Source organism: Dipodomys merriami, unplaced genomic scaffold (assembly GCF_024711535.1).
Source record: "Dipodomys merriami isolate MVZ:Mamm:240054 unplaced genomic scaffold, mDipMer1.0.p SCAF_10, whole genome shotgun sequence".
In the NCBI taxonomy this organism is placed as follows: domain Eukaryota; kingdom Metazoa; phylum Chordata; class Mammalia; order Rodentia; family Heteromyidae; genus Dipodomys; species Dipodomys merriami.
Window position 1 is genome coordinate 19422497 of NW_027202271.1, and position 12448 is coordinate 19434944.

At 36.2% G+C, this 12448-nt stretch overlaps 1 protein-coding gene across 1 annotated transcript; it reads left to right on the forward strand.

Annotated features, from left to right (window-relative positions):
• The first annotated feature begins 11266 nt into the window (after window positions 1–11266).
• On the forward strand, window positions 11267–12205 carry LOC138837351 (olfactory receptor 6C74-like). The gene has a single exon (XM_070036038.1). The coding sequence runs from the start codon at window positions 11270–11272 to the stop codon at window positions 12203–12205; it is 936 nt and encodes a 311-aa protein (XP_069892139.1). The 5' UTR covers window positions 11267–11269.
• Window positions 12206–12448: the final 243 nt, after the last annotated feature.

Sequence of the window (12448 nt, forward strand, 5' to 3'; positions counted from 1 at the left end):
GACTAGCAGCATTTTTTTGTACTTACTAAATTGAGACATAACATTTGTCCCAAGTAAATACAACTTGACAGACCTGCTGACAAATAATTGATTATGGGTTTTATCAGCAAAAGTGAAAAGCTGTAAATCTACGTATCTAGGAAAATACTAAGTCATTAAACATAGTGAACTCATCATTCAGATAGAGACCAAGGATGGATAGGTTTCCATTAAACTACAATGCTTTGAGAACATGTTGGAAATAGATTTTCACCACTTCAGTTTGGATTATTCAACTTTCTTTGCACCAGGAGCTTAATTTTTTCATACTTGTGAAAAAAAGTTACATTTTTGTTTTCTTTAAGTAGGTGAACAAAGGAGTTACCATTCCACAAATCCGTTTATAAGTCCAATGCATCTTGAGAAATGTCACCCTTTCCACCATTCTTCCCCTTTGTCATTCTCCCTGCTTCTTCCCAAGCCTTTGCTTTTCTCAGTTCCACAGGATATACATTAAATATCATGACTACATTCTCTCCCCCTCTTCTCTTCATTTGTATAGCCCTTCCCTTAAGCTCTCCCTCCACCTTTCAAATACCAGTTTTCTAGTATTCATTTTTTTTGGCACTGTAAGGTAGTTTTTCTAGGGAATTACACCATTTGAATGTTCCCCCATAATTACCATACTTGGGTTAGTACATTTGTGTATACTTCTTGCAAATACCCCTGTATGCATTTACTTGTACACTTATAAATTAGTTCTAGCTTCCACATATGAGAGAGAACATGCGTCCTTTGACTCTCTGAGCCTGACTTAATTCATGTACCCTGATTTTTTCCAGATCTATCTGTTCTTTGCATATGATATAGTATCATTTTTTCTAATGGATGGGTAAAATTAAACACTATATTCAAAAGTGTGTTTCAAAATGCTTGACGTTTGACAAAAACTCTGATGCCAGAAAAAAAACAAATCTCAGATTTTCTTATGAATATTCTTGGCTGTGTGTTAAATTGTTGCCAAATACAATTATATTTAGGGTATATTTTATATAGTTAAATATCATATTCCTTATTTATTAAGCTAATTATAAACTCAATGACTATTTAGCACTTTTAAAGCCTAGTATGTGAGTAAATCCAGCAATCATTTAATATAGAGAGAGAAAATACAGAGATAATAATAAATAATATAAAGAAAAAAGTACCTTGTCCTTTTTCCTTCTAGAACCCAAAGGAATTATTAATGAATTGGTAAAATTCAAGAAATAGTTATTATATTTAACTACTTAGAGTGCATAAGATTTTTTCAATTTCTAGATATTTTTAAGTAAGTAAAGGGAAATTAAAAAAAGAAAGGAAGGAAGAAAGAAAAAAGAAAGAGAAAGAAAGAAAGAAAGAAAGAAAAAGAAAGGAAGAAAGAGAACAATCCAAGTACAGGCTTAAGGAATGAGTCATGGAAGTAATTTTCCACTGAAATACTTTTCTACTGAAATAGTTTTCCACTGAAATAAATTATTAGCTTTAAATGTTCATGTATATAAACACCAGAGATAAGCTTGAATCTACTGTTTGCAAATTATGCAAGACCATAAAAAATATTAAACTTCCTTTTGTTCACCAATGCATCCTGTTTTCAAGCTCTGTCTTCTCTGGCACTGAAAGAAAAAAACCTATCATTTTTCTAATAATATATACTGAATACGTGTTGAGATGCTCTACCAAAGGTGTAACAGTGGCCTCTTAAACAGCCTTTCTGCCTTCATCTCTAACTCATCCACTACCTTGCTGTTAGATTCTTCCTTTGATATAAATCTTATACTGCTGGTTCTGCTAGGAATTTTGTGCCTCTCTATTGTCTGTGGAATAATATTCAGACTCCTCAAGTGCTCCCAATGGCACACTTTCCAGTTCTATTCTTTATCCCTCAGACTACAAATCCTGTGCTTCAAATACACTGAACAACTTGGTGTGTTGTGCAAGATATGTGTGTGTGTGTGTGTGTGTGTGTGTGTGTGTGTGTGTGTGTGTGTGTGTGTGTGTGTATGTGTGTCTAAAGAACACAGGCCTCTCTTCCAACTGTAACTCATCCACCATCTTGGTGTTGGTAGTGGTGGTAACATGGGCCTTCCAGCTAGATACTTCTCTTCTGAATAAAGTTCTTTACATTCACCTTCTGCTGTCCTGGACTTCCTCCATCCAGCTCCTGAGACAAGAGCCCTAGAATGCTACAGCAGTGCTGTCAGTCCAGCTGCAGCCCCATCATGCATTGCCTGATGCTGAGCCTCAACGCTGAGCAAATATTGCCAGCTATAGGTCTTACAACCCTAGTGTTTTCTGAGCTTCTAAGTCAGAATAAACGTGAGTGCTCTGACTTCCCTGATCAGCAGTGGAAAGTTCACTATCAATAGCCTCTGACTGCCCATGAGCTTACATTTCTAATGAAATCTGGGAGTTAATTTTAGCAAAAACACTTATTATACCCTGTTTAGATCATCAGACAATAATATTATAAGTTTTTACAACCTCCTTGATGATGTATGAATATCTTGTAGACACAATTTTACTCTGGATCGTCTCTTGTCATGTAGCTAAAAAAAATGTAAATGAGATTCCACAGCACTTTCACTTTTTTCTTCACTAAAATAATTTACTTTTTAAAAAGTAACAAGCTCCATTCAGAGTTCTTCTGTTTGAAATCCACAAGCATTAAAAACATAACAACAAATCACAATTGTGAGCAATTGATCATAATCATGTTTCCTTGCTCATTGAAGTACTTCTCTCTCATATATTTCCCAGGCTTTTGTCCAAATACATTGGAAAATCATGACAATATAGTTGACATATGTCTTCTCAAGTGAAGTCTGACTTTTTTAGTTGGTCCTATTTATTACACTTGGATGTGACTACTAACAAGGCAACATACAAGCAAGAGGAGGAAGGTTATCTAGAAAGCTCTTTATAAAGTTACTTAGAATATTTGTAGTCATTAGCACCTGTATCAAGGTCATATGAGCATTATAAAACATAAGAAGAGGAACAATTTCTGCTGAAAATAACTTCAAAAGGAATTTTTTCACCCACGGTGGGAAAATCAGAAATATTTGAAATGCGTGTGCATTTCTGTACTTCATGGTACTTCTGCCCTTAAATTCCAATCAACAGACAGTCTTGAGAGATCTAGAAAGGGTGTAAAGTCTACAAAGCCATAAGTCAAAATGGTTATCTGCCTCAGGATTTATGAGATAATTTACCTACTTAGTTCTATCTCCAAAATGTGAATTCCACATTTATTGACAAAGACTCAAGCTGAGATTTAAAGCCACAAACTTGTTTTTGTTTATTGGTTCTGAACATGGTTAGCTTTTCTATGTTAAAACCTTATCGTTATTGCTTTCTATCACCTACATATGATCTGAGAAGCTTATATTAACCTCTACTAAGTGACAGGACTTGCTTCATACACTGCTACTATTCTGTCTTCTATGGTAACAGCACAATTGTCACATGCTTCAAGATGACAGCATTCAAAAATAAAACTACCCTTCCTAAAGGCCTATTTCATGTAACCATGTGAGTACCAATTATATTACATTCTCCATAGTATTGTCATTCATCATGTATTAGTTCATATTTTGTATTACCATAAGAAAGATGTTTTGATATCCTTCAGCTTGAAAGTTAAATATCTCTTGCAGGGGGGAAAACATAAACTTACTTTCTCCTGGAGGAATAGAAAGATAATTTTTCACATAGTGGCTAGATTGGGCCGAATTTCAGGCAGTTCTCTAAATTATGGGGTTACACCCTAAACTCGGGATTCTCCACCTATGACACAGATGGATTGCACATACAAAATCCACATAGGCTCCTCCTAGGGTTTAGGAAGCAGAAGAAAATGATATAAGCATAAAGCTCACAACCATTTGCTAGGCCCTGAGTGAAAACCAGGATTTCTCAGAGCCTTTATGCCTTCTATTAGATGTTATCAAACTCTGGCTGAGTAATCAGTTTTGGAAAAGAGGATGAAATGTTGGCAGGGTTATAGTAATCAGTTTTGGAAAAGAGGATGAAATGTTGGCAGGGTTATGGCTTTTCGGAAGAAGACCCAGAAGGGTTTTCCAGGGTCAGAGTTAGGATGTGAAAGTTTCTCCCCAGTCAAGTCATGGGTTCTCTTGGCTTGGTGGTGAAGGAATGGCTAAGAGATTTTACTGTCCTAGTCATTAATGAGGCTAAGGACCAGAAGGACGTAAGATTGATATCAGTCAAATGAGTACTGCTTTGAATTGAGAATAACCTTTCCAGACAGAAAAAGAAATGGTCAACGACTTTCCAAATTTGATATAGGGCTTTGGGAATAAGGAAAATACCGAAAGCTGTTTAGATAAACTTGTGAGCAGGTATTAAGTGTATCAGCAATTTTCAGTTCTATCTCCAACATGGTGAACTTGAAATATTTTTTCATATTTTCTTTTTTTTCTTTTCTATATTTATTTTTTTATTGTGAAAATACTGTTCAGAGGGGTTAAAATTACATGGGCAAGGTAATGAGTACATTTCTTATCAAGCATTGTAGCCTCCTCCTTTGTTTCCCCTTCCTATCCCTTCTCATCCTTCTCCCGACCCTCCACCCAATCCTCCTCCCACTCTTCACCCTCCACCCAACCCTCCTCCCCCCACCATCAAAGTTGTAAAGTTCGTTTTTGACATAACGACTTGTACATCTCATTGTTGCAATGGGTTCACCTGTACCCCTATTTAAACGATTTGTTTTTTCCTTTCCCCTCCACAAATTATACCAACATCAAATACAGTGAAAGCAGAGGTTATACCGTGGGGGAGGGACATACAAAGCAAGAAAGAAATAAACTTATAATTGTGTTAGAAACAATCGCATTAAAGAAAAAAAACATTTCCTCAATACCAACTTATCTGACCTTTTCTGCTTGACTCAAACATATACTAGTTATTGCAAATAAGAGAAACTATGGGACCTATGCCTCTGAGCCTGGCTTAGTTCACTTAAAATAAATTTTTTCCAAGTCTTTCCATTTCCTAACAAATGAGGCAATGCCATTCTTTTTGATGGAGGCATAGAATTTCATTGTGCATATATACCACATTTTCTTGATCCATTCATCTACTGACGGGCATCTGGGTTGGTTCCATATCTTAGCTATGGGAAATAATGCTGCAATAAATACGGTCATGCTGATAGCTTTAGTGTGGTCTTGTTTGTTATCATTTGGGTAAATGCCCAAAAGTGGGATTGCTGGGTCATAGGGGAGTTCTATGTGGAGTCTTTTGAGGAACCTCCACTCTGCTTTCCAAAATGGTTGAACAAGTTTACATTCCCACCAACAATGCAGTAAGTTTCCCTTCTGTCCACATCCCCTCCAGCATCTGTTGTTATTAGAGTTCTTGATTTTAGCCATTCTAACTGGAGTGAGGTGGTATCTCAATGTTGTTTTGATTTGCATTTCTTTTATGGCTAGAGAGGTTGAGCATTTCTTCATGTGTCTATTGGCCATCCTTCTTTCCTCTTCAGAGAAGTTTCTCTTTAAGACTTTAGCGCACTTATTTATTGGGCAGTTGTTTCTTTGAAAATTTGTTGTTGGGGGATTTAATTTTTTGAGTTCCAGGTATATTTTAGATATGAGACCCTTGTCTGTTGTATGGCTAGTGAAGATCTTCTCCCTATCCGTGGGCTTTCTATTGATCTTGCTAGCTATGTCCTTTGCCATGCAGAGGCTCTGCAATTTCATGCAATCCCATTTGTCCAACCTTTCTTTGATTTGTTGTGTTTCTTTGAAATATTTTTAATCCCATCCCTATTATAAGGAAAACCTGGACCATAAAAGACTTTGATTAGTTCATTAGAAAATGAGTTTGGTAGAGGTATGTCATTCTGAAATTAATCAATGCATCTAATATAATATGATTTTTCAGGAGTGAAACATAAGGACAAATGATGTTAGATGAAATAAAGCAGAGAAAGAAAGAGAAGTATCATGTGTTTTCTTTCTAAAAAAGAAAAAAAAGACAGTGTGCCAGTGGCTCATACCTGTAATCCTAGCTACTCTGGAGGCTAAGGTCTGATGACCACAGTTTGAAGCCAGGCTGAGTAGGAAACTCATGAGACTCTTGTCTCCAATTAACCATCAAAAGGCCAGAAGTGGAGCTTGGTTCAAGCAATAGAGTGCTAGCCTTGAGCACAGAAACTCAGGGACAGCATTCACACCCTGAGTACCAGCCCCAAGATTGGCACTAACAACAACAACAACAATAACAACAATAACAATAATACCTTGATCAGAATGTATTTCCCAAACAGAAAAAATAATTGAAACCCATATCCTAGGTTTCCTCTTTAGAAACAATAGAAAGAAGAATATTTTCATCCTAAATCAATTAGAATAAAAACCATATTTATTGCAGCATTATTTACCATAGTTAAGATCTGGAACCAACCCAGATGCCCCTTAGTAGATGAATGGATCAAGAAAATATGGTATATATACACAATGGAATTCTATGCCTCCATCAGAAAAATGACATTGCCCCATTTGTTAGGAAATGGAAAGACTTGGAAAAAATTATTTTAAGTGAAGTAAACCAGGCCCAAAGAAACATAGGTCCCTGGGCTGGAAAGGTGGCTCAGTGGTAGAGCACTTGCCTTGCATGCATGAGGCCCTGGGTTCGATTCCTTAGCACCACATAAGCAAAAAGAAAAAAGCCAGAAGTGGCCCTGTGGCTCAAGTGGTAGAGTGCTAGCCTTGAGCTGAAGAGCTGAGGGACAGCGCCCAGGCCCAGAGTTCAGGCCCCACAACTGAATACCCCCTCCAAAAAAAATTAGTAATTAGTACATGTCTAGGATAGTCCTGGTAGAGAATCACAATAGCTCAATAGCTATGTACATTTGATCATACAAAATGATGCTAATTGAGGCATTGCCCCATTTGTCAGGAAATGGAAAGACTTGGAAAAAATTATATTAAATGAAGTAAGCCAGACCCAAAGAAACATAGGTCCCATGGTTTCCCTTATTTGCAATTACTAGTATATGTCTGAGACAAGCGGAAAAGGTCAGATAAGTTGATGTTAGGAAAAATGAACCCCAAGATAAGGATTCAAATGTTTTCTTTTTCTTCTTCTTCTTCTTTTTTTTTTTTGTTTTTGGTTGGTCGTGGGGCTTGAACTCTGGGCCTGGGTGCTGTCTCTCAAGTCTTCAGCTCAAGCTGGGAAGGTGGCTCAGTGGTAGAGTGCTTGCCTTGCACGCCTGAGGCCCTGGGTTTGATTCCCCAGCACCACATAAGCAAAAAGAAAAAAAGCCAGAAGTGGCGCTGTGGCTCAAGTGGTAGAGTGCTAACCTTGAGCTGAAGAGCTGAGGGACAGCGCGTAGGCCCAGAGTTCAGGCTCCACGACTGGACCCAAAAAAAAAAAAAAAAACCTGGCTACTCAAGTCTTCAGCTCAAGGCTAGCACTCTACCACTTGAGCTACAGCATCACTTCCTGTTTTTTTCTTTATTGCGATTGTTTCTAACATACTTATAAGATGATTTCTTTGTTGCTTTGTATGTCCCTAACAGTCTGTTAGGATGGCAAAGGACATAAAAGCTTCCTTTATGGTTCCCACACACTGATCCAAGCCCAAGAAAAACCCCTCCAAGCTTCTTTCCCCCACCTTACTCTCACTGAGTCACAGACTGAGATAGACAATAGTACTTGGCTGTTGACCTGAAGAACCAGACCAATTTGGCCCACTGTATTCAATCACTCCTCCAACACTGAGTTACTGGGTTGGGAGGCCTGAAGTCTACTGATCAACTTATGTTCTGAATGATTGATTATATTTGGCAATCCATATTGTACACTCAAGAGACATCATTTAAAGCGGTTTATGTTTTCATGTATATTTTGTTTTTGTAAAAATGTGGAGTACCTGGGGAGAACATTTACAGGATGCAAAAATTGGTGGTGCTTTGGGAAATGGTGTTTGAGGATCTTGAATCCTGCTGAGACTTCTTTGGCAGCTTTAGATATTTTTTATTCGAGCACAGATAGCACAAAACCTCCCTAAGACCCAGAATGGTTCATGTTATAGGGAGTATGGATAACATCCAGAAAATGATTCCATCAATGCAGAAGTAAGTTATCTTAAATGAGACTTCATAATCTACCTGCAGTAAACCAGTTAACCAAGTCATTTCTAAGAGTGCTGCTGGTAAGTGAGACAAAACCATCAGAAATTGGGGTTTTCAGAAAAGGTTATTCAGAGAGGAATGGAGGGGCAGTGTGCTCCGTTCTGTACAATTGTTAGAGTTAATGTAGCTCTACATGTCAATGACAGCAATTCTCTGACAGAATCTGTGTTGGTAACATACCTTTAGATATTTTTAGGGTTCAAATAAATGTTTGCCTATAAATTCAAACATTTCATTGGCACATCATGTAGGATCAAAACAGACGTAAATAACATTTTTAGTAGTGATAAATGGTTCACCTTAGATATATTGAAATTCACGTTTGTTTTACCTCTACCATTAAAGCATCATTGCATTTGTCTTTAGCCTTTAACATTTTTAATTCAAGAAAATTGAAAAACAGATCATTTAGTTCTATGACAATTTAAAATCAAAAAACTTTTTGTTTTTAAATTAATCTCTTTTGGTTAATAAATTAGTTTAAGGTTAATAATCTTATTAAATAATCAGATTAAATTAATCTGATATTCATTGTAAGTAACAGAGCCAATGTGTTCACCTAATGTGAATTTTATCTGCTTTTAAGATGTGCTTCCCACAGTTGTTGTTGCCATTGGGATAATTTATGTAAATGAGGAAAATATTCTAAGAATTGGCATCATGATTTTCCAAATGAGAAAACTAGGCCCAATGACAATAACAGTAAGTACTTCTTGCTCTTTTATATTCATGTTATCTACATGGTTTTTAACAGAAAAACTCTACTCATTGTTTTTGTGCCTTTTGCTTCTGCTGAGAATGTTCTTGCTTTTACAAAGGTCTTTCCCAGTTTCTGTTTCTGTCTCTAATACTTATCACGGAATCCAAATTGTCTCCAATAAGCTTATCTAGATATTAATGGACAGAAGTTCCACTTATCCTTACATATCTCTTTCTAGTTATTACTTGCTTTTTAACAATAATATGTGCTTTAAAGAATGTAGATAATTATCTTGGTATTCTTAAGGCAAAAAACATTGTCATATAATGCCATTCCAATTATAAAGTTGTAGTATTGTATGCACTTAATGATAAGATACTCACGAAGAAACTTGTCCCCAGAGACATTGTTAATCTTAATATTAGACTTCCAGTTTATTAGCTATGCAAATCTCATTTCACTTTCTTACTGAATGTACACTGAATTTAGAAAACACTATCTACTTGGTAAGATCTCTTTGATTGCATGTCAGCTGGACATTTCAATATTCTATGGTAGGGAGATATATGCTACCTAAATTTGGACCAGTGCTATTCATTCTGCTTTTGATTTTTTGATTTAAATTTAAATTTTATTGTCAAGGTGATATACACAGGGGTTACAGTTATATGTGTAAGGTAGTAATTACATTTTCTGTTGAACTTGTTATCCCCTCCCTCATATTTCTCCCACTTTCCCTCCCTCCTAACTCCCTTCAAATTGTACAGATCATTTCCAACATAGTGTCTCACCATTTTTTGTTCCCCTTCCCTTCCCTAGTTCAGATAAACATATATACAATACCCAGGGTACCAAAATCAAATACAGTGGCAACAGGGGATAAACCACAGAGAAAAAAAAAGCACAAAAGAAAAAAGAAATCACATAGTACATTAAAAACTACAACAACAAAGAAAAACCTCTTGTGTCCATGTCTTGAAGTTCATTTCACTTAGCATCATCTTATATGGTTATATGTACAGAGTTATTCTGCTCATCTGCTAAGATTATCCCAGACACATACTATTTACTACAAATAAGGAAAACCATGAGACCTATGCTTCTTTGGTCAAGCTTACTTCACTTAATATGATTTTTTCCAAGTCCTTCCATTTCCTTACAAATGTGTGTGTGTGTGTGTGTGTGTGCGCGCGCGCGCAAGCGCGCGCGCGTGCATGTATGTATCACATTTTCTTGATCCATTCATCTATTGAGGGGCATTTGGGTTGGTTCCATATCTTTATGCTTTTCAAATTCATGAAATAATCATCGTTTTAGGTCATGCAGAACTCAAAATTCAAAATTTATATTTTCAGTCACTAAGCAATTAATAATAATGTAAGTAGAGCAACCAGGACTGGATGGGAAAATAAAAATTACAAGTGAACATTGTCTCCCCTAGCTTAATAACAAATTTACACATACTTATCTTTGTTTTAAGTTTTTCTTCAAACTCATTATTCCATCTCTAAAATTCCTATCTCTCTAGATTTCCACATAGCTTTTTTCTTTATTGCTTTCACCTAATAAAACCTCCAAAACCCTACATTTGTTTATTTATGTTGTTTATGTTCCTATATCTCCAAATCCACTTTACTTGATCTTACTAAGAACTATGAAAAAAATTCATTGGATTTTTTTGTAATCACTGATGTTAACAGATTGTTAATGTTGATTTGATATTAAAGATGCTGGATTATTGGGTAGAAAGAATTCCAGTGGTAATTGGAATTGTATGCTATTCTTCCTTTTCACCTTCTTAAAATTGGATGTCAGCCTTGAAAGTGATGAAACATGAATAAGGCATTTTATTTTGATTAGGTGAGTAAAATTGCCACAGTGTACTAATTTTGTATATTGCGTATGTGTGTATGTGTGTGTGTGTGGCATGTGTGTCCAATGCAAGGCAATATACACTTATGTTTAAAATGGAAGATATAATTTTATTCTGTGCAAATTTCACTCATTTTGTTCAATTCATTTTCTTTAAATGTAAAAAGAATGGAATGCTGTCCCTTGTGTATTTTCTTAAAGAAAGAAGTATCTTTCCCTGTCTTGAGTTCCTTTATTTCCATGTAATTTATTCACACTCAAATAATGAAAAGTTGTTATCATTACATAGATTATTATCCAGTTGAATTGCAAATTGATGATGATCTGCAAATATGAGCTATGTCATTCCTGGTATGGCCATTTTAAAAACATGAATGGGGAATGGAGTGCACTCTCTGAAGCATCCAGATTTTGATATTTATATTCACTTCATATTGCTTTTCATTGCTATTGTACTGCAGAGGTAATGTTTTTTCCCTCTCTTCAGACCTAGTAAAAGTCAGTGGTCATAATGGGAAACTATACACGAATAACAATGTTCATCCTTGAAGGTTTGACTGATAAACCAGAATTGAAAGTTGTGCTGTTTGTCTTCCTGCTTCTGACCTATTTGCTAAGCATCACGGGCAATCTCATCATCATCGCACTCACCCTGGTGGATATTCATCTGAAGACCCCCATGTATTTTTTCCTTAGGAATTTCTCCTTCTTAGAGATTTCCTACACTACAACATGCATCCCTAAATGGCTAGTTTCTATGGCAACAGGGGACAAAACTATTTCCTATAACTGTTGTATCACTCAAGTGTTTTTTGCCTTCCTACTTGGAGCATCCGAGTTTTATCTGCTGGCAGCTATGTCCTATGACCGGTATGTGGCCATCTGTAAGCCCTTGCATTATACAACCATCATGAGCAACAAACTTTGCACACAACTTGTCCTCAGCTCTTGGCTTGCTGGCTTCTTTGTGATCTTTCCACCACTCCTGTTAGGCCTGAATCTTGAGTTCTGTGCCTCCAATGTTGTTGATCATTTCTACTGTGACACTACGCCTCTCCTCCAGATCTCCTGCACAGACACACAGCTCATAGAGATGATGGGGTTTGTCTCAGCTTTGGTGACACTCTTGGTGACATTGGTAATGGTGATAATATCCTATACTTTTATTGCCCTTACGATTCTAAAGATTCCTTCCACTAGCCAGAGGAAAAAAGCATTTTCCACCTGCTCTTCTCACATGATTGTGCTAGCCTTATCATACGGTAGCTGTATCTTCATGTATGTCAAGCCATCAGTCAAACAAAGAGTATCTTTTTCCAAAGGAATTTCAGTACTCAATACCTCAGTTGCTCCACTTTTGAACCCCTTTATCTATACATTGCGGAATCAGCAAGTGAAGAAAGCCTTCATTGATACCACACACAGAATGGTCTCCTTTAAAAAATGAATGGTTTATTATCTCATTGTGTAAGTGAAACGAATAGAAGAGACTCAAATAATGCCAATATCTTTAATAATGAATTATTCTCCCACATTTTTTTACTTCACTGGTTATTATTTATACACATACATGTGTTTGCTCTTCAGTTATCATGTGATCTTCCAGAGTTCAAATAAATAAAAATTTAAAAATCATTTTTTTTGTCATCTAAAAGAAATCTCTCAGAGAAGTCATGTTATATTTCAAAGG

Coding starts and splice junctions, on each gene's coding strand:
- LOC138837351 (XM_070036038.1), top strand. CDS start 11,270: ATGGGAAACTATACACGAATAACAATGTTCATCCTTGAAGGTTTGACT.